At 41.3% G+C, this 23,194-nt stretch overlaps 1 protein-coding gene across 1 annotated transcript in view; it reads left to right on the top strand.

Annotated features, from left to right (window-relative positions):
• Positions 1–23,194, top strand: part of itga9 (integrin, alpha 9) — a 410,365-nt gene that overhangs the window by 227,675 nt on the left and 159,496 nt on the right. Inside the window, exon 18 of the mRNA XM_059971083.1 lies at positions 4,109–4,259. Coding sequence (XP_059827066.1) covers positions 4,109–4,259 — 151 coding nt within the window. The remainder of the gene's footprint in view (positions 1–4,108; positions 4,260–23,194) is intronic.

The raw sequence follows: 23,194 nt of genomic DNA, 5'->3' as shown, positions 1-23,194 counted from the left end.
ACCAGCATAGATAACTTTGCTCTCTACAGCTCTAAACTGATTCCAGAACTTAAAAGCTCACTTTCAAGGACTCATTCTCAGTAATGTTCACTTTTTAAAAATTTGTACAATTTGTCTTCTTTTGCAGATTGGTTGTCAGTCTTTGTTTACATATTTTTTTATTAATTCTATTGTATTTGTTTATTTTCCTGTAAATGCCTGCCAGAGTATGAATCTCAAGGTATTTTATGGTGGTGTATATGTACTTTGATAAGAAACTTACTTTGACTCAGGAATTCGATAGGCATTGGTTCAGTTAGTGTTGACGTCAAACTTTTTCATACATGTGTTGGTAGGATTGGGAAATCAACAGGAAGAAATAGTGGGATTCTGACATTTTGACGGAGGAGTGGGGTGGATCCAAGGGTCGATCGCAGTGATGGAATGGGGAGCCCAAGGATCGGAAATGAGGGTGGAGGCAGAGAAGCAGGGATTGGTTGGAGAAGATCAGCATGGGCATTTTTGACACTTTGGGAAAATAACCAGATCTAGTGTTGCAGACTGATGGCTTAAGGGTTAGAACCGGGTTTGGTGGTGTGATATGTGCATTGGTTCAGGAGGGAGTGTGCTGTGGGAGGGGAGGTATGGTTCAGTAGCCAAAGGATAAAGGTAAGTAATTCACCAGTCCTCAGTGTGCAATCACCCAGTCTGACTCTGTGTAATGGAACAATCTAACTTTAACAGCTGACACCTGGATTCCCTTTCTGACCTTTTTTTCCCTCCTTGATACAAGCTAAAGTCTGAGTTATACTCAAGTGTTTTGACAGTTAAGCTCTGACTAATTTACTGTGAAGGGCCAATTCACTTCACTGACTGCAGCAAACACTGATGCACATACTAGGACAACCCCCCACAGTTTAAAAAGTCGTGTTGCACGAGAACAAATGTAATTGTTTCCATTCCTGATGTGGAACTCATGCCAAGATTGAAAGAGCTATACATGATAGACATGTGTGGTTCATCTCAACTAAGCATGGGAGCACGGTATTTAAGTTAGTGGACTTTGAGGCATTGTTCTGGGCCACTGATTCAAAAATGTCCATTTAAATCCCAACATGCATCTGGGGAATAACTAAATGAATGTGGAATTTAAGAAGAACCATGGCAACCTCAATATAAGTACAAAACTGCTGGGACTGTTGTAGAAACTCATCTTGTTGAGTAATGTGCTCCAGTTGGCCCTGGATAGGATTCCAGATTCAATGCTGCCTCCTCATTTAAGGGGCTGTTAGGACACATACTAAATGCCTGTGTTGCTAAAGCCAATCACATTTTGTCAACAATGTGAGGGGTGATGCAAAATAAACTTGAAAATATTTGCAACTGTGCTTTCCTCCAGGAAAAGTCTTCATTTGGACATGGGCATCATATTGCTGGTAAACAGAATTATCCAATTGGATTTTGAGGCAATATGAATAACTTCAACTGAAACTCCATATACCTGAAAACTGCAAGTAGACTGTTTAAGGGACTGTGGAGTTATGATATTGCAACTCTGTTCTAAGTATTCCATTCACCCAGTACTTGGCTCTTTAAACATTGGGAGGAAACCTGTTTAATGTTCTGTGGTTGAATCACATCATGTGTCATAAAATTTGGAGAAACAATTTATAACACTCTGCCCCCCCCCCCCCCCACCAAGCTCTAAAACCACTGATTCTTTCAATGTTCAGACTTTCCAGTTAGTCGTTCTGCCAGTTCTCTTCAATGAAAACACTCGGTCTCAGAGTTTGCCTTAACAGTAACTGTTTGTCTTTTGACTATATTTCGCTTTAGTTTTGCTGGGAAAGCAGCCCAATCAATTTTCCCATCTTGTACTTAGATGTATTATACACATTCTTGCTTACAATCACAAAGATTTATTCAAACTTTTATTGCAACTCTGGTCATAGTGGAGAGTAAAAAATAAACCACTTGCTCTCTTTAGTGATTTTTTTTTAAACATTCACTCAATGTTTCATTTGACAATTTGAACACTTGTTACACTGTAAAGCTACAGGTAAAACATATTAGCTCAGCCTTTCCATTTTGAGCTTCTTGGCGTATCTCAGTACATTGCTTGAGAGTGTGCAGCAATCTAATAACATATATTGAAAAGCAAACTCTAGAAATCTGAAAGAAAAACAGAAATGCTGGAATTATCCTGTTCTAAAGGATGTGTGCTACAAGAAGTGGTTGGATGAACTTGGATTATTTTCTCTGGAGCAACAGAGGTTGAGGGAAGAACTGATACACGTTTATAAGATTATCAGAGGCATAGATAGAGTAGATAGACAGATCTTTTTAACTCAGAGAATGATGAGGGCTTGGAAAACACTGCCTGAGGTAGTGGTAGCAACAGATACATTAGAGACTTTTAAGAGACATTTAGATAGGCATGTGAATGTGAGGAAAATGGAAGGATTATAGACATTGTGTAGGTAGAAGAGTTTAGTTAGCCATTTGATTACTAGTTGGTACAACATTGTAGGCCAAAGGGCCGGTTCCTGTGTTGTACTGTTCTGTGTTCTAAATATTTAGTAGGTCAGTCAGAATTTGTGGAGAGAGCAACGGTTAAAGTTTCAGGTCTGTGGTTTTTGATCAGAACATTTCATTTTTGACTATTTCAGATTTCTACTATCAGTAATTTCCTCTCAATTGAAAAGTCAGTCTTTATGATATTCAATGTCTCAGACAGCAAAAGTTACAAGAACTTGGATTGGACAAGTAATGAGGAGGATTATACTTTACATATTAAGAAAAAGATTAGCTATTTGGTGATTCAGTTCATACTGCGTTTGATGTTATAAAGGTCACTCTCTTTTAGGTCACCTTTTGAAACTGGGGGCCTGCTTTTCTGAGATAACTGATGTATATTCATTCATACACTATGAATACATATCCCAATAATTTATCAAATATATCCACCCTCATCAGTAGTATCTCTCTTTGTTTTTTTTTTGTTCACCCCATTAATATTTCTAATAGCTCACTATTTCACATCCCTCATAAACTTGGGACTCTTAGGAAACGGGAGAAATCTGGAAGGGGAAGAATTGTGTGCTTGTATGTAAAATGAAGAAAGTGAGATAGAAGGGAAGGGTGGGGAAAAAAAAACTCTCCTTGGTGCATCTGCAGAAATTTGAGTGTGTGTTTGGTGATTTAATAAATCTCAAACTCCAAATGAAGTGTAGCCTCTTGCATTCCTTCTTTGTAGATGCATCGACCTGTTGGTCCCAGGGCAGATCCTCAGAGATACTGACACCAGGAACTTGAAGTTTCTCACTCTTTCCATTTCTGATCAGTCCATGAGGACTGGCGTGTGTTCCCTCATCTTACCCTTTCTGAATTCCACAATCAGTTCTTTGGTCTTGCTGACATTGAGTACAACGTTGTTGCTGTGACACCAGTCAATTAACTGATGTATCACTCCTGTATGCTGTCTCGTCACCGTCTGAAATTCTAACAATAGTTGTGGCATCGCAAATTTATAGATGGTATTTGAGCTGTGCCTCATCACACAGTCATGAGTGTAGAGAGAGTAGGACAGGAGGCTGAGCATGCATCCCTGAGGTGTGCCATTGTTGATTGTCATTGAGATGGAGATGTAAGTTACATTCTACACAGGTTGTGGTCTTCTAGTTAGCAAGTCAAGGATCCAGTTGCAGAGGGAGGTACAGAGCCATTTTTTTCCCTTTGCATTTTAAAAACAAGTTTAAAAAGCTAGCTCCAATTTACAATTTACACAATTAGAGCCATTACATTTAATAAAACTTGCTTACTTACGGAAAAAGACAGTTTAGCCCACCAGAAGCGCACACATAAATCAGGAAGGACATTTAATTGAGGACAGTCCAAAGTCGGGCCCATGTTTCTAGAGCAGTGAGATTGCAGCACTGTTGTATCACCATGTCCCTCATGAATAGTGACCGTTTACTTTAGTGGTTATTGCTGTCACCAAGCATTCAAATTTAGCTTTAGAAACTTGTTATTGAAGGTCACTACAAGCAGCTTATCCCAACAGCAACTAGTCTTAAACTAGGTTTAAACAATTCAAAATTATCATTTGTGTTTCTAATTTTATTTTCAGCTTTAATAGACACAAGACTTTCCTAGCACTGGGGGCAGTGAAGAACATCTCTGTGAATGTGACCATCTTAAATGCTGGGGACGATGCATATGACACCAACGTTTATTTTAACTTCTCTCAAGAGCTCTTCTTCATCAAGATGTGGCAGAAGGTTTGTAATCCATAGATGCATTTTGAGATCACGAAGTTTAAAACCTTTGGTCTTTTTGCAATTGATGCAGAGCCTGTGCCTAAATTCTCTTTTCTTTGGGCCGTAGCTCCCAGTGGAACCTCTCGTCTCCATTGTCCAAAGTCAGTGGTCTGGTTGGAGTTCATCAATGTTTCTGTTATCTGCTGTTTGGGGGATTGGCTTATACAGCTTCACCAGAGCCCTGTTGGCTGGCCTTACCCGTTTCCACCTCTCACGATGGGGACGTAGGGTTGGACTTTGAAAGGCCTGTGCCTGAGTTGAGAATGATTAAAAATAAGGGTGCTTCTCCATGTTTCTGAAGGTTAATTTTTCATTGTTACATGCAGAACAAGTTGCTGTGAGATTATAACCATTTCTTTGGTTATAACTGTTATGTTTGTAACTCTAAAACATAAAGCTAAATGAAAGGAAAAAGATGGGAGCCCAGGAGAACTTGACTCAGTTTAGTTTTTACTTTGTGAGCTGCATATCACATGGTAACATTATGACATATGCAATTTACATGATTTAACCTGCAATTAATTATGTAAACATCAAAAAATACTTAAACAATATGCTTATAATGTTACTTAAATATTACTGAAATATTAAATGAACAACACTCCTCCCTGCTTAGCCATAAACTCCAACTCAATATAGAATGCATCTCAACTATATACACAGCATACTGCCATTCAGACATCCACAGCATAGTAGATTTTAAATTGTCCGATTCAAGCCTAAAATTTAACCTCTGTGAAGGATTTCTTGCTCTTGTGGGATAACATCTTTCCTGACAAGAGGGTCACTCTGCTTGGCAGGTGAGACTTGTAGGCGTGAAGACAATCTCAGGTTCTGGGGCATCGTCCATGGTGATTTTAGGAGTTGACTCTGAGACTGCAGGAAGTGGTTCTGATAGCTCTGGATGCATTTCTCTCCTTCCTTTTTCTTCTAGTTTGTGCATCTTGATCTTGGGAAGATGCATTTAGTTCATTGGAATATTATTAATCCTTCTATTGCTCCCTTTATGATCTGATCTCTCCTCTTGGTTTCCTCATCCACAATATCATCTGATGAATCCACTGTTTTAGTTATCTCCATTGGCTCCTTTCTTTTTGGCCTTCCATTCATCCAGCTAGGCTTTGGTCTTTGTATCTACTTTTACAAGCAGCTTCTTGTCTCTCACTTGAATTTCATGCAATAACCTTAGCGCATGCAGAGTAGATTCTGGTTCTTTATACTCATAAAAGCCCAATGCTTGCAATTTTCCTGAAGCTCTTGGAACTCTCGTCAGCTTAAAAGCAAGCCACATTTCACAAGTAACTGCCGAGATTGATCTCAGGTCGATTACCAGCAAAACCTGTTGTAGTCAGACCACTGCTTTTGTCACTTCCACAATTCCTCTAAGCAGCGTGGTCCTTCCTTGTTCCAGTACGCTTTTGAACCAGAGGCATAGAGGTAGGCATCAACACCTGTTTGCCCTCTGTGGTTTGTGGTGTGCAGCATGGAGACAATTGTGGCATTATCCAGCACTTTTCTCAATTCACTTTCAGTTGATGATTACAGCAACTATGATATGCAAATTGTGGATGGATTAAGTTATAGTTGTCTCAGCCAGTCACATCCCCACAATTCTGGCCCTCCTGTTCTACTACATACAAGCCCAATGTGCCTTGCTGTTTGTTGTATTTCACTGTTACAAATGCCATTCCCACAGGAGTTATGTTTTTGTTAGTATAATTTCTTAGTTGGATATCTGCAGGCTACAATTCAATATCTTTGAAATGCCATTCAAATTCACTTTGTGGAATGACTGAAACATCTATTCCATTTTAATTAATTGGCCATTCGCTCTCTTGGTAGTAATTCTTAATGGATTTGCGGACAGACTCCTGAAACACAAATGATGTCAAATGCCACTGTTGCCACTACAAACTTTTATTTTTTTAAACTTGACTGTTTCTCTCTCTCTCTCCCTTCCAAAGAGATACCAGTTGTGTTTTTTTTTAATTGACCATTTCTTGCTACGTTTTTTATAACTTGTATATCTCACTATGCTTCAATGGGTAGGTAGTTGTCCCAAGTTTGTTTAAAGCTTCCTCCTAAGCCCAGGAGAACTTGCCTTAGTTTAGTTTTTACTTCAAACAAGGCATATGTGTATTGTGTTAGTAGTATCATGACAGTTGGTAGTATCATCACATAGTTTTTACATATAACCCGTAATGAATTATGTAAACAACAAAGAATGCTTAATCAAACAATATATTTACAATAATCAAACAATATTTGCCTAAATATTACTGAAATATTATATATACAACAGTAACCTAAAGCACAAATTGTCTCCAGTTAAGGGAAAATGTATTGATTACAGGAAAGCACAGTTTTGTGTTTGGACTTCAAACCTTATCTAATAAGAAGGACTGAATTTTTGATTGGAATGCACTGATAAGGAAAAATATTTCAATGAAATTAGTAGTTGGTTTAGTGACTTGAATTCCAGTTCAGTCGGGCAGCTGTGTCCAAGTTTCTCATGTTTCTTTTGAATTTCTCAGCTTTGAATTCCAAACTTTGCTTTACAGTAAATCAGCTGAGTATGCAGTTCCTGCAATTGTAGTTTTGGTTAAATGGCCTGCTATTAAAATCATACTGTATTTTTTTATTTTAAAGGAAAATCAAATCCCATTGGATTTGAACCGGATCTTGCCAGTTTTACACTGAATTATCCAAACTTTTGTTGATGGCATTGTTAATATTCAGTAGCAGATATAAATGTGTCAAATGTAGCTACACAGGTTCTGAAAGAGGTAGATGAAGAGATTGTGGAGGCAATAGTAATGATTGATAAAGCATCACTGGATGCTGGAATGGTTCCACAGAATTGGAAAATCACTATTATTATGCCTCACTTTAAGAAGGGAGGGAGGCAAAAGCAAGGAAATTATGGGCTAATCAGCCTGACTTTAGAGGTTGGCAAAATGTTAGAGTGTATTGTTTAGGATGAGTTTTCAGGATTCTTGGAGGCACCCGAAAGAAATGCCATGAGAGGAAATCTTGCCTGACAAATCTCTTGGATTGCTTGAGGAAATAACAGGAAGGATAGACAAAGGAGAGTCAGTGTATGTTGTTTGCTTGGATTTTCAGAAGGCTTTTGACAACCTGCTGCATGTAAGACCCCATGTTATTGCAGGAAAGAGACTAACATGGATAGGAGATTAGCTGACAGGCAGAAGGCACAGAAGAGGAATAAAAGGAGCTTTTCTGATTGGCTGCTGGTGACTAGTGATATTGTGCAGGGGTCAGTGTTGGGTATGCTATATTTCATGTTACATGTTAAGGATCTGGATGATGGAATTGATGGCTTTGTAGCCAAGTTCACAGAAGTTGTGTGGAGGGGCAGGCAGATAGTATTGAATAAGCAGGAAGTCTGCAGAAAACTTGGACAGATGAAGAGAATGGACAAAGAAGTGGCAGATAAACTACAGTGTCAGGGAAGTGTATGGTCATGCACTATGCTGGAAGGAATGAAGGAATGGTCTGTTTTCTAAACGGGGAGCGAATTAGGAAATCGGAGGTGCAGAGGAACTTGTCCTCATGCAAGGTTGCCTCAAGGTTAACTTGCAGGCTAAGTTGGTGACGAAGAAGGCAAATAAAATGTTAGCATTCTTTTCAAGAGGACTAGAATATAAAAGCCAGGATATAATGTTGATGCTTTAAAAGGCATTGGTGAGACTGCATGTGGGGCATTGTGAGTAGTTTTGGGCTCCTGATTGTAGAAAGGATGTGCTGGACCTGGAGAGGGTCTACAGGAGGTTTATGAGAATGATCTTGGAGTGAATGGGTTAATGTATGAGAAGTATTTGATGATTCTGGGCCTACACTCAGTGGAGTTTACAAAAATGAGTGGGGAGGGGGGAAATTTATGCAAACCTACCAAATATTGAAAGGATATGGAGAGGATATTTCCAATCGTGGGAGAGTGAAGGACCAGAAGATATAGTCTCACAATAGAAGGGCATCCTTTTAGAACAGAGATGAGGAGGAATTTCTTTAGCCAGAGGGCAGTGAATCTATGGAATTCAATGCCACATTCGACTGGAGGCAAATTCATTGTTTATAATTAAAGCAGAGGCCAATGGTTTCTTGATTCGCAAGGGGTATCAAAGGTTATGTGGAGACTACAGGAGAATGAGGTTGAGAGGGTAAATAAATCAGCCAGGATGGAATGCCCTAATTCTGCTCCTATGTCTTACTGTCTAACGGTTTTGTCAATCTTCCTTCAATGCAAGAAATCCCTTTATCAATCACCAGCAAACTTGAGAGATCACATAAACGGATAAACTTTGTGCTTGAACAGATTAGTGCAGTCTTCTTCATTAGATCTTAACAACTGGAAATAACATTGACTTATATATTCTTTGTTGTTGGGAAGGGCATGTTATAGAGTCACGTAACACAGAAACTGGCCTTTCGGTCCATCAGGTACGTGCTAACCAAGATTCCATCTAATCCAGACCCAGTTGCCCACATTTGGCCATGGACCAATACCATTAAGCAAGGCATCTGTAGACCCCAGGTTGGGAACCCTTATTCTGAACATTTCCTATCCAAGTCGTTGTTCGAATATGTTTTAAATTTTGTTAATGTACTTGCCTCAGCCACCTCCTCTGGCATTTCCTTGTGCAGAGACACAGTAATTTTGTTGTGCAGAGAGGATCCCAATAATGGTGCTAATTTTAAATCCTTAGATAATGTTTTAAAGTTTCTAGTCAGGGATTCCAGTCTGTGAATGCAGTGCTGCTAAATTCTTAGACAAAATTGTTTTTAATCTGCCAGCTGCAGAATTAGTAGTAGTGCTTAACATACTAGGGATTCTACAGCCACCAGACCTGGCCCAGGCAGCCCAGTCAAGAGAGCTGCAGACTGCATCCACTGCTCTACCTTCATCAATGTGTTTTGTTACATCCTCAAAGAATTCAGTCAGGCTTGTAAGGCATGATCTGCCCTTAACAATGTCATGCTGACTATCAGAAATTAGATTATGTCTCTCCAAATGGTCATAAGTCCTGCCTCTCAGGATCTTGTCCCACAACTTGCTCACTACTGAATTAAAACTCACTGGTCTATAATTTCCTGGGTTATCTCTGCTCCTTTTCCTGAACAAAGGAACAACATTTGCAACCTTCCAATCCTCTGGTACTTCTCCCGTCCCTATTGATGATCTTTGCCAGAGGCTCAGCAATCTCCTCCCTCGCTTCCCACAGTAGCGCCATCTCTTCTGCCTCCCTCCCTGTCCTTTTTCAAATATCTGAAGCCTGGCACACTCAGCAGCCAATCCTGCCCTGAGACATCTAAGTCCCTGTAATGGCCACAACATCTTAGTCCCATGTATTGATCCATGCTCTTAAGTTCATCTGCCTTGTTTATGATGCCCCTTGCATTAAAATAGACACATCTCAAACCTGCTGGCTGAGTGCATCTTTGCTCTATCATCTCCCTGATTAGCAATGCCATTCCACCTCTTTTGCCTCCCTCCCTGTCCCTTTTGAAACATCTAAAGCGTGGCACATTCAGCAGCCATTCTTGCCCCTGAGACACCCAGACATCCAAGTCTTGGTAATGGCCACAATGTCATAGTATTGATCCATGCTCTGTTCATCTGCCTTGCTTATGATATTCATTGCATTAAAATAAACACATCTCAAACCATCAGGCTGGGCGCATCTTTGGTCTATTATCTGCCCATCCTTCCTCACAAACTCCCTACAAGCTGTCTCTACTTGTGCACCAACCACCCCATCCTCTGCCCCTTCATTTCGGTTCCCACCACCCCCCCCCCGCAAATCTAGTTTAAAACCTCCCCAACATCATTAGTAAACCTCCCTCCCAGGATATTAGTTCAAGTGCATCTTGTCCCACTTGTTCAATTCACCCCTTCCCCAGAAAAAGTTCCAATGATCCAAGAATTTGAAACCCTGCCCACTGCACCATCTCCTCAGTCTGCACTATCTTCCTGTTCTGACCTTCCTTCGCTCGTGGCACCGGGACTAATCTGGAGATTACCACCCTGGAGGTCCTGCTCTTCAGCCTCCTTACAACTCCCTAAACTTACTATGCAGGATCTCTACCCCTCTCCTGCCTGTGTCACTGGTACCAATACAGACAGCCCTCCTTATCCACGAGGGATTGGTTCTGGAACCTCCCGTGGATACCAAAAAATGTGGATGCTCAAGTCCGTTATATAAAATGGCATAGGATTTGCATATAACCTACGCACATCCTCCCGTATACTTTAAATCATCTCTAGATTACTTATAATACCAAATACAATGTAAATGCTATGTAAGTAGTTGTTATACTGTAATGTTTAGGGAATATTGACAAGAAAAAAAACTGTATGTTCCTCTTGCTCACAACACAAGCAAAGAACGAGTGAGATGCGAGGCGAACTATGATCAAGCAACGAGTAATACTTTTTACATAGCATTCTCATTGTATTAGGTGTTATAAGTTCTGTAATCTAGAGATGATTAAAAGTATTACTCGTTGCAGCGAACGAACGAGATGTGAGGCGAACAATGATCGAACAATGAGTAAAACTAGTAATACCTGTACAGTAGTTGTTACACTGTCTTGTTTAGGGAATAAGGATGCTTCGGAGGAGGCTCAATAATACTAAAGTCAGGAAGTGTTGAGGGCTGAGGATCTTCAAGCATTTAATGTCAAGACTTCAGAATTGCAGCTCCTCTGGGAACCTCTGCTGCGGCCTCGGCATTAGCTGATGCCAATTCTCCCATGATCTTCACGTTCTTGAGGCTGTAGCCCTTTACGTAGCCAGACAGCCATCCCTTACGAGCCTTAAACTCTTTGCTCTCGCTCTCATCAACCCCATCACAGTAGTGCTCATAGAGACTAAAAACTTTTTCATATATACAGTCAGTCCTCCTTATCCACAGGGGATTGGTTCCGGGACCCCTGCAGATGCTCAAGTCCCTTATTTAACGTGTATCAGTGCGGTGGTCTTTAGGACTCAGCGGAACCCCGGACTTTATTAAACATGTCTCCGTGCGGTGGATGTTAGGACCTGGCAGTGCAGCTCTGAATCCGCAGTGTTTCTGTTCACAAATATAATCACGATCGCGATTGAAAATAAGGTGGAAGTAATAAAGTGATCGGAAAGAGGTGAAACACCATCGGTCATTGGAAAAGCGTTAGGCTACGGTCGGTCAACGATTGCAACAATTTTAATGGAGCATGTGAAAGGCCCTGCCCTGATGAAATCTACAATAATTACTAAGCAACGCAGTGGTTTAATTATTGAAATATGCATGTTTCTTAAGTGTTTTATATGCATAGAAAGATAACTTTGTAAAATATGTACTATATATTAAGAAAAATGTTTAACTAACTGACGCTAAATAATACCGGATGTATCTGTTCTGACTTCAAATCCGACTTAAAGACGGACTCAGGAATGGAACTCATTCATAACCTGGGGACTGACTGCCTGTACTTTTAAGTCATTTCTAGATTACTTATAATACCTAATACAATGTAAATGCTTTGTAAATAGTTCTTATACTGTATTGTTTAGGGAATAATGACAGGAGAAAATAATCTGTACATGCTCAAATAACGAGTGCTGGAGAGAGGACTTCCGGGTTTTCCCAAACAGCGGTTGGTTGAATCCGTGCATGCAGAACCCGCGGATAAAGAGGGCCAACTGTATATAACAATAGTCCTCCAGCAAAAAAAATGTAGAGTGGTATACCATTTAAACTACTAGAATTACCATCCATTAGCCTAATTATTCATCTAGTCTCATGATCCTCTCATGCTATTTGAGGAAGTTCAAGCAAGTATATTTTTAAATATCATTGGAAATAAAAGTTTCACTTTTTTACTATAAAGAAGATAGTTATTATTGGTAATTGTGATCATGAAATGCACTGTCATAGAAAAGATTTGGCTACAGATCTGCTAACCTTACCTCATTTGGTTTAAGTGATTGAACACTGCTCGTGTCCCACCAAATGCCTGGCTACCCAGAAAAAATCGTCTGTACATGCTCAAACAACAAGTGCTAGAGAGAGAACATCCGGATTTTCCCAATCCGTGATTGGTTGAATCCACGCATACGGAATCCGCAGTGAAGAAGGACCGACTGTAATTTGACCATTGACAGGAATACACTTCTGTGAAATGTCCTCTGGTCCTCACACTTAGTGCTTTCTCAGTCTTCACAAGTATTTTATCATGAACCAGAGAGACCATTTTTGCAATTGTAGGGGCAACAGTAACACTTCCACGAATTTCAGCTTCTCTCTGCTTTATTGTGCGAATGCTCGATTTGTTCTTACCGACCTTACGGCCCACTTCGGAATGTGATACGCCACATTTCTAAAGATCCAATATTTCTACCTTCTCGGTGAGAGATAGCACTTTACGCTCCCTGTTAGCCTTTGAGGAATTGCTTTGACCACCTAATTGATTTTTAGGAGCCATTTTTTCACAGGAACAAAGTAGTGTACGAACAAGACATGAGGCGAACAATGTTCGAACAATTAGTGCTGGAAGAGCACTTCCGGTTTTTTTTTCGGTTCACGGTTAGTTGAATACGCGCATGCGGAATTCGCCGATAAAGAGGGCCGATGATATGTCCCACAACCTCTGGCTGCTCACCCTCCCCTTCAAGAATATTCTGCAACCACTCAGACACATCCTAGACCTTAACACCCGGGAGGTAACACGCTACCCTGGTGTCTATTTTGCCGCCGCAGAATCTCCTATCTGTCCCCCGAATGATCGAGTCCCCTATGACTATTGATCTGCCTGTCTTCACTCTACCCTTCTGAGGCTCAGAGACAACCACAGTGCTGCCTTGCCCAGATAGGTCACCCCCTCAGCAGTGTCGAAAGGGGTATACCCGTTGCTGAGGGGAATGGCCACTGGGGGACCCTGCACTGACTTCTTTCTCTCTCTACCTCTCTCAGTGTTCACCCATCTACTCCCTGAATTCTGCACTCTGGGTGTAACGACCTGCTCAAATGTCTTATCTATCAATTGCTCTGCCTCCCGGATGATCCTTAGTTCATCCAACTCCAGATCCAGCTCCTAAGTGCGGTCTTTCAGGGCTGGAGTTGGCTGCACTTCCCACAGGTGTAGTCATCAGGGAGGCCATTAGGTTGCATGAATTCCCACATCCTACAGGAGGAGCATTCCACTGTCATATCTGCCATCCTGCCTACACTGTGCAACGGGCAACCAACACCAAATCAGCAATAATAAAGAAAAACCTACCCTTCTTAACTGTTTCTTTGGCCCCAGCCTCTTCTCATCAAAGCCTCTGAGAAGCCCCCGCTCCAACAATGGCCGCTCTGCTAGACCCTATCTAGCTTTTATGGTTTAAAAAATAAGAAAATCCCACATGTAAGGAGAAGGAACTCACTGCATTTGGTTGGTGCTCTACCTAACTTCCACTGCCACCAAATTGTTCTAGGGCAATTGAACATTTTACAATTAAATGCTGGCCATATTACTGCTCAGGGGATTTATCGTTGTGTTCACCACTGCTGTCTACATCTTCCCAAGTGCGACCACCAAGGACATACTGGGAGAACTTTACAGTATCATCAGTTCTTTACAAAACAAGCATCCGGATGGCCTCTTCATAATTGCAGGAGACTTCAGTCATGTTAACTTGCTGGACTTTTTACCCAACACATCACCATGGCCACTAGGGGAACAAACTGACTGGACCATGTTAATACAAACAGATGTGGTGCTTATAAAGCCATCCCACTTCCTCATCTTGGTCTCTCTGACCACATCTCCTTAATGTTAATCCCAGTATATCGACTTCGGCTGAAAATGGAGAAACCAGTCAAGAGGACCATCACTGTTTGGCCTAATAAGGCAGCATCTGTGTTTTGGGACTGTTTTGAGCACACTAACTAACAGATGTTCAGGGAGGCCGCCACAAACAGAGAAGACTCAGACCTCGAGGAATATGCCCCATTTGTCATGAGCTACGTCGTGAGTGTGTGGACGACGTTGGTACCTCAAGAACAGTCGTCTCACAGCATAACCAGAAGCCTTGGCTGAACATAGAGGTACACGCCCTACTAAAGCCTGGGACCTGCCTTCAAGTTTAGAGACTGAACAGCTCTCAGATAAGCTGAAAGAAAACTCGTCTTAGGCATCATGAGGGCAAAGACTGCCTACACACAAAAAATTCAGGATTTCCTGTTTGATAGTGATCCCCGACTTGTGGCAGGACATCAAGGGCATTGCTTACTATGCAAGGAAATACAGTGTTGACTATACATGTTGTGCTTCCCTCTCTGGAAGCTCCAAAAATTTTATGCACACTTCAAGGCAACACAACACCAGTCACGAAAGTTATCCTCTCCCAGGTGAGCAGTCACTATCTGCAACAGCAGTCAGACATGGGAAAGACTCTGCAGAGAGTCAACCCTCTTAATGTGGCCAGACCAGACAACATCCTAGGACCACACAAGAAGCGTGCACACCAAACAGCTCACTGATGTCTTCAGGGACATCTTCAATACTTCACTCATCCAGGCTGCTGTTCCCACATGTTTCTAATCCCTGTACCAAAGAACTCTAGACCTTCAGAACTAAACAACTGCTTCCTGGTGACACTGATGTCAATCTTCATGAAGTGCTTTGAATAGCTGGTAATGGCACATATCATAAACTCCATTCCTGCCATACTGGACACTCACCAATATACTTCTCAACAAAACTGCTCTCTGACAGATGCCTCCTCCTCGGACTTCCTAATGAACAGACCTCAGAATAGTCAGGATGGCCAAACCGCTTCTCCCACCCTATCATCCTCAACATGGGTGTCCCCCAGGCCTGTGTGCTGATCCTATTGCTGTACAACTAAATACCTGAGTAATCATGTTGTCAAGTTCACTGATGATATAACCACAATGGGGCTCATCACCAACAATGATGAGTTGGCCTACAGAGAGGAGATGGAAGAACTCGAGGCCTGGTGCCAGAAAAATAACCTCTTCCTCAACGTCAACAAGTCAGAAGAGATGGTTATTGATTTCAGGAGAACTCGCACCACTCACACCATCTTTATATTGGCGCACAGGAGTGGAAACTGCGAGCAGTTTCAAACTCCTGGGACTACACATTTCATTCAATTTCTCAGCATCCCAGAATGCATCATAGACAATCAGGATGGTTGACCAAACCCTCCACTTTTTGAAGAGGCTGAGTAGAGCTGGACTCTGCACATCAATATTCACGTCATTCTACAGATGCACAGCAGAGAGCATCCTTGGTACGGAAGCTACACTGCGGCAGAAAGGAAGGTTCTACGGGACGTCAAAACTACCTAGTGCATCACCGGCACCAGCTTAACCACCATCAAGGACATATGTACAGAAAGGTGCTTGCAAGGAGGCCAGTAACATCATGACGGATCCCACCCACACTGCTTATGGAGTGTTTGATTTACTTCCATCAGGGAGGATGCATCCATGCCAGACCACCAGACTCAAAATTGGTTACTTTCTCCAAACTGCACAACACCACAACTCACTAACCAACCCTGCCACACCCCCAACCACTATTATTTCCTCTCAGGGTTATTTTATGTACAGACAGTCCTGTGCCTATTGTCTGTATATGGAGTAAAAGAGAGACAAGAGTGGATATTGGACCACTGGAGAGGTAGTAATGGGGGAACAAAGAAATGGCATATGGACATAATAAATATTTTGCATCAGTCTTCACTGCAGAAGACCAGAAATGCGAGAGTGTTGGGGCAGAAGTGAATGTAGTTACTATTACTAAGGAGAAGGTACTTGGGAAGCTGAAAGGTCGCCTGGACCAGATGGTCTATACTCCAGGGTTCTGGTAGAAGTACTGTAGCTGAAGAGATTGTGGAGGCATTTACGATAATCATTAAATTCTGGAATGGCTCCTGAGGACTAGAAAATTGCAAATGTCACTCCCCATTTAAGAAGAAAGGGAGGCAGAAGAAAGGAAATTATAGACAAGTTAGCTTGACTTCAGTGGTTGCAAGATATGGGAGTCCATTATTAAGGATGAGCTTTTGGGTTACGTGGAGGAACATAATAAAAAAGATCAAGGTCAGCATGGTTTTCTCAAAGGGAAGGGAATCTTGCCTGACAAACCTGTTGGGAAATAACAGGCAGGATAGACAAAGGAGGATCAGTAGAAGCTGTTTATTTGGAATTTCAGAAGACCTCTTACAAGGTACTGCACACGAGGCTGCTTAACAAAATAAAAGCTCATGATATTACAGGAGAGGTATTAGACTAACAGGTAGGTAGCAAAGAATGAGAATAAAAGGTTGGCTGCCAGTCAGTGGTGGTGTGCCTCAGGGGTCAGTGTTGGTACTGCTTTTCACTTTGTATGTCAGTGATTTGGATGAAGGGGTTGGTGACTTTGTGGCCAAGTTTGAGGACAATACAAAGACAGGTGGAAGGGGAAGTAGTGATGAAGAAGCAAGGTGTCTGCCAAAGGGCTTAGACAGATTGGGGGATGGGCAAAAAAGTGGCTAATGGAATATAACGTAGAGAATTGCATTGTCATGCGCTGTGGCAGAAGGAATAAACATGGGCTATTTTGTAAATGGGGAGAAAATTCAAAAATCGGAGGTGCAGAGGGACTTTGGAGTCCTTGTGCAGGATTCCCTAAAGGTTAACTTGCAGGTTGAGTCAGTGGTGAGGAAGACAAATGCAATGTTAGCATTCATTCCGAGGACTCGGAAGCACAAGCAAGGATACAATGCTGAGGGTTTTGGAATATTGTGAACAGCTTTGGAGCTCTTATCTAAGAAAGAATGTGCTGACGTTGGAGAGAGTCCGGAGGAAGTTCACCAAGAATGATCGTAGGACTGAAAAAGTTGACATATGAAGAGCGTTTGATAGCTCTGGGCCTGTACTGCTGGAGTTTAGAAGAATGGGGGGGGGGGGGGGGCGGGTGATCTCATTGAAATCTATCAAATATTGAAAAGTCTGTATAGAAGTGGATGTGGAGAGGATGTTTTTCTATAGTGGTGGAGTCTTGAACCGGAGAGTACAGCCTCGGGATTAAAGGATGTCCATTTAGAACAGTGATGAGGAAAAATTTCTTTAGCCAGAGGGTGATGAATCTGTGGAATTCTTTGCCACAGGCAACTGTGAGGCCAAATGATTGGGCATATTTAAGGCAGAGGTTGGTAGGTTCTTGATTAATTGTGTGAAAGGTTACAGGGTGAAGACAGGAAAATGGGGTTGAGGGTTAAATTAACCATGATAAATCTCAGAACAGATTTGATGAACCAAATAGCATAATTCTGTTTCTAGATCTTGTACTCTAAGGAGATTGACATGTTGCCAGGTCTTCAGGGACTGGATTATGTAGGGAAATTGAGCAGTTTGGGACATTTTCATTGGTGCGTAAGAAAATGAAACGTGAACTTACAGAGGTGCATAAGATAACGAAAGACATTGTTAGAGCTATTAAGCATAGTCTTTTCCTGGGGTTAAGGAACTGAGAACTAAAGAGCAAAGGTTTAAGGTAGGAGGGAAAAGATTTAATAGGAAACTGAGGGGCAACATTTTCACCCAGAGTGCAGTCAGTATATGGAATGAGAGGGAGTAGTGGAGACATTTAGACAAATGCATGAATAGGAACGTTTTTGAGGAACATGGACCAAATAGGAGACTAGTTTAAATAAGAATTTTATTCAGCATGAACTAGTTGGGCCGAAGTCCTTGTTAATATACCGTGTGAGGTATTGAAAGCAAGTTTTTTTTTCTTTCCTGCAAATCACACCATCTTCATAATACTTGAAAGCAGCAATGTTTTTCATTTTAAAATAATTTGATAAGGCCTACTTGGAAAATTGTCCAGTAATAGCGATCCAAATGTTAAAAGAATATTTGAGTAGAACCCAGGAGAGCTGCCCTTTAATTCTCTAATTTTACAAAACATTCCAAATTCCTTATGAATGTACAGTTTATAGTTTTTTGAAACTTCTGCTTTATGGTTAATATCCCATGCACAAGAAATTGTATTTCTTTCAAGAACACCCAAAGGTTTTGTTTAATGTAAAGACAGACTCTGAACTGGAGCACTGACATTTCCTGTACGGTACCAGCCAGTCATACATGTATTTAAATGGAAAAATATTCCAGCTGTTCTGAGTTTAATCTTTTCACTGAAAACAGTTTTGCTAGCACTGGCCATTCATATTCTTCGAATTGGAAGTTAACAACCGAGAAGGGAGGGGAGTGAGAGAAGACTTGCTACTGAGATCACGGAATTTGCAAGAACATATTACCAGCAGTGCCAAATGTAGACATGCTAAAAATTTTCATAAGGCAAATGAAATGTGTTGACATAAGATGAGCACGGGAGAAAAAAAATTGTGAAAAAGATTACCTTTTGAATTTGTTTTTTTTTATTGTGTTTAGCAATTAATACTTGCTAACAAACATATAGTATTTAACATTTTGAGCTTTTACTCATCATGGTATACTTTCCATAAGAAATGTGCAAAATTATGCCATTCAGCCCATCCAGTATGCTCTGTAATTTAATCATGGCTGATTTATTATCTCTCTCAACCCCAATCTCCTGCTTTCAATTTTCCCTACTGATGCGATAATATCAGACATTACAAAAATATTCAAAGTTTCTCTGAGTCTGTTCATATTTTTCTACTGTGGAATCTGAATGATTGATTTGCACAGCACAGAAACAAGCCACATTGTCCATGGCAATCTCTTTACCCCTCGAGATTGATCCCATTTTACCACATTTGGTCTATACCCTTCTTTAACTTGCCTCTACGTCCCTGTTAGAGAGTTTCTTGAATGTACTAATTGTATCTGATGCCACGCTGTCCGGCAACAAATTCCAGATATCAATCATTGTCTATGTTTTTAAAAAAATCCTCTCAAATCTTCTTAAAACTCCTTTCTCTCATCTTAAGCTAGGCACTCTTGTTTTTGATACTCCTAAAAGGGATTATCTCCCCAGTTATTTTAATAACTAAATGAGCCATGACCTATGAAAACCTGTGGAGCAGAGATGTTCAAGCCTTAGTGGTTTTAACAGGTAAAGGATGGGAGGGACTATGTTTGATCTTAGCTTCACGAACTCAAATGAAAAAATCAACAGATTTCTATTCCTAGGCAGCCTACACAAAATGCTGAAGGAACTTAATAGGTCAGACAGCATGTATGGGAATGAATAAATAGGCAATCAGACCATTTTTCAGGACTGTAAAGGAAGGGGGAAGATGCCGGGAAAAAAAAGCAGGGGGAGAGGAAGGAGGCTAACTGGAAGGTGAAGCAAGGTGGGCAGGAAAGATAAAAAGCTGCAGAAGAAGGAATCTGATAGGAGAGGAAAGTGGAACATAGGAAATTGGGACCCAGGGGAAGTGACAGGCAGATGAGAGGAGGCAAAAGGCCAGAATGGGGAAAAGAGGGGAAAGGGGATTTTTATTTTATTGTATATCTATTCCTGATTGCTTCTAAGACATTTGTAAATGATTGCGGTAGTTAGCTTTGAACAGCTTGCCCAGTTACAGCCTTGAAGGTAAATTTTATTGTTTAACATTTTGTGTGTTGAGTGAAATTGTCAGATAGCATACATCATTAAAGACCCTCATCATCAAGGACAAGCCCTCCTAGTGTAACTATCATCAAAGCGAAGATATAGGAACCTGAAGATCTGTACTCAGTCATCCACTGCCATCAGTTTGATGAAAGGCCATTATTTCTTTCTTTGCATTATTTATTGTACTTTGTAGATTTTTATGTTCTTGCTTTGTACTGCTGCCGCAAAACCAAAAGATTCACACCATATGTTAGTGATAACACATCTGATTCTTGCTGAATAGTCGTAGGTTTTTTTGAGGGAGATGTTGACCACATTGGGCACAAGATTGGATCAGACATCATTTTCAAGAAGTGGTGCAGCATTTTCATCAGGTCAAATCAAGTTGATCCTGAGTCTGCATCTGCTTTTGGGGCACCTGTCACTCAATTCCTTCCATGTTTTGCCATCCTTGTGCAATCAGTGAGTTTTAATCCTACCCACTTTATTCCAGGTTTTCCCCTTTAACATTCTGTGGCATAGTGCTGTAAGAGTTCCATCGTTATGTGTTTCATGCTTTTTCCCCCAATGTTTAAAGGTTCATATTTCCTGACTTCTGTCTGATTTAATTATTCCCAGATGAATTTGTGACAAGTGCAGAGGAAACAGCCTTTGAGGCATTTTAAATGTCTCACCTCACTTTCTCACTGCCTTTGTGGGTGTCCAGGTTTTGCTGCTACAGAGAGCAGATGAAATTATTTTTAGGCAGTTTCTTGCGATCTCTTGGCAACCATTTTAATTCCTCTCCCTGTTCCAGTTCCAACATGTTGACCCATGACCTCCCCTTTTGCCATGATAGGCCACTCTCAGAGTGGAGGAGCAACACCTGATATTATGTCTGTGTAACCTCCAAGCTGATGGTATGAACATTGATTTCTCTTTTCAACTTTTCCTCTCCTCCTTCCCTCTTCTATTCCCTACACTTCTCCTTGTCTGCCTATCACCTTTATCCTGGTGACCCTCCTCCTCCATTTTCTCTGATGGTCCACTCTCCTCTCCTATTAGATCTCTTCTTCTCCAGTCCTTTACCTTTCCCACTCACCTGGCTTGACCTGTCACCTTCTAACTTCTCCTCCTTTTTAATTCTGGTGTCCTCCCCTTTCCTTCCAGTCCTGAAAAAGGGTCTCAGTCTGAAATGTTGACTGTTTATTCATTTCCATAGATGCTGCCTGACCTGCTGAGTTCCTCCAGCATGTTGTTTGTGGGATTGAGCATACTCTGCTTCCCCTTTGGTTTTGTCAGTTTGTCAGTGACTGCTGATGCTGCCATGGGAACTGTAGATGCAGCAGGAGTAGGTCGACAGGCTGGTGAGATGATCATTTGTGTGGAAGAGCACTTCTACCACTTGGGACTTCCGTGTGCTCCCTGTACATGGCCTGAAGATTCCCAACACCATCCTACACTTTTAGTGGTGGTGGGCCAAGAAGTCGGTGGGAATCTTTTCAAGGATTCTTTGAAACCATGCTTGAATCCTTTCCTTTATCTTACTGATACCCCCTAGCATGTAGATGTTACATTAAAGATAACTTCTATTCTTACTTCTCACACTTTTTTTCCTGATTTGTAGCCTTTTGAAAATTTATTCCTTGGTTTAACGTATAGGCTAATTGGGGAAATTTGACAAGTTTTTAGATTTGTTTTACTTAAAGTACTTCTCCAGTGCTCAAATCTCTCAGGTCGATGAAAATGGTGGTTTAGTAGTAGTGATGCTGGATTTGCACACATGCAGTTGGGAGTTCATCTGAAGAGCTCACACTGAATTCACTTGTGTGAAAACCTAACTTGTTGAGGTAGGCTTTTCAGGCAATGAAACCAGCCATCACAGTTGGCTCTGGCCTACGTTTGACTCTACCTCTACTCTTAGGTTGACTTTTAGTATCTTGGGACCAAGGAAATGCAGGCAAGGTATATGCTCAGCACAGCTGAAAATGTACCTCATCACTCACTCACCATGTAAGGGGGTAGCTAATGTGAAGTAAGTTTTGAAACTAGCTGATACGATTATGTGGGACACCAATAGTGGAACGTCAGGCTCCTTTAAATATGCAGTGTTGATGTTGGTATCCAATCTAGAATTGCAGTCAGAGGTCCTTAGGAAGGTTGATCAAGAGCCTGTGACTTTTTCATAACTATTTTAACTTTTCTTCATGTTAGAGTTGCTCCATACCACAGAATAAGAAATTTTCACTGTCTCCTGATCAGAAAAGGAAATAGAAACCAAAAAGAGCCAATGCCATGAAGAACAAGTGAATTTTGAAGACAATGGTTGTTAGAGATTAACAAGCAGACAAGGTTCCTCTTGGGTCAGGAGAAACAACTGTGCCTGAGCCCATGAGAAAACTCTCATGCCTTCTCTACACACATCTTTACACCTCACCCCAAAGCCTGATCCCCCACCTCTTTTGAGAGGTTTTGATACTTCACATTTTGAGAGCAACCAGAGAGAAACAGATGGGACGAACTGAGTGAGACTGCAGGCAAGAGTTGATTGACCATCCGATTATTTGGAGACTTGAGACTGGAATCTGGAGCAGCTCACTAGATGCTGGAGGAACTGATTATTTAATGCACTATAATGGACATGAACTTAGGTGAGGTATAAAACAGCAGCCAAATCATAACTGGTCATTTCCAAACTGAATAGGTATTAAAGGATTGCTGGAGTTGTGCAGTCTAGTTGCATATCAGCATGCTACCGGCCTGAGCTGTGGCAGAAATCAGTTGCCAAGTTACGTTTACTGAGTCAACAATTATTAGAACAAATGGAGGAAATTCTCATGATCTTTTATTATAAAACTGGCTTCCCTTGGGAACTAGAGCTCGTGGTATTAGACATAGCCATTAGAACTTTTAAAAGTTTCCCATGTTGGAGCACGGTCACATCAGCAACAGTGGCTAGTTTCTGCTATCTATTTATTTGCAAATTATACTTGACCAGTTAAACCTGCACAGAAGGGACAGTTTGCACCTGAACTGGAAGGAGACGAATATCCTAGCAGGAAGGTTTGTTACTGTTGCATGGTGGGGTTTAAACTAGAACTGCAGGGTGATGGAAAGCCGAGTGCCAGAACCGTTAGTGGAGAGGTTGTGGAGGCAGATGTTGGTAAGACCTCAGACTAAGTCAGGAGTCAAAAGGTTGAGCAGTTGTTAGCTGAGCTACGTATATTTCAATGCAAGAAGTATCATAGGAGAGACAGATGAGCTCAGGGCCTGGACCAACACCAGGAATTATGAAGTTGTAGCCATTAGTAAAACTT

The sequence above is a fragment of the Hypanus sabinus genome, chromosome 1, assembly GCF_030144855.1.
Source record: "Hypanus sabinus isolate sHypSab1 chromosome 1, sHypSab1.hap1, whole genome shotgun sequence".
NCBI classification, from domain to species: domain Eukaryota; kingdom Metazoa; phylum Chordata; class Chondrichthyes; order Myliobatiformes; family Dasyatidae; genus Hypanus; species Hypanus sabinus.
Note: the sequence above shows the minus strand (reverse complement) of the source record. Positions and strands in the feature narration are given on the sequence as shown.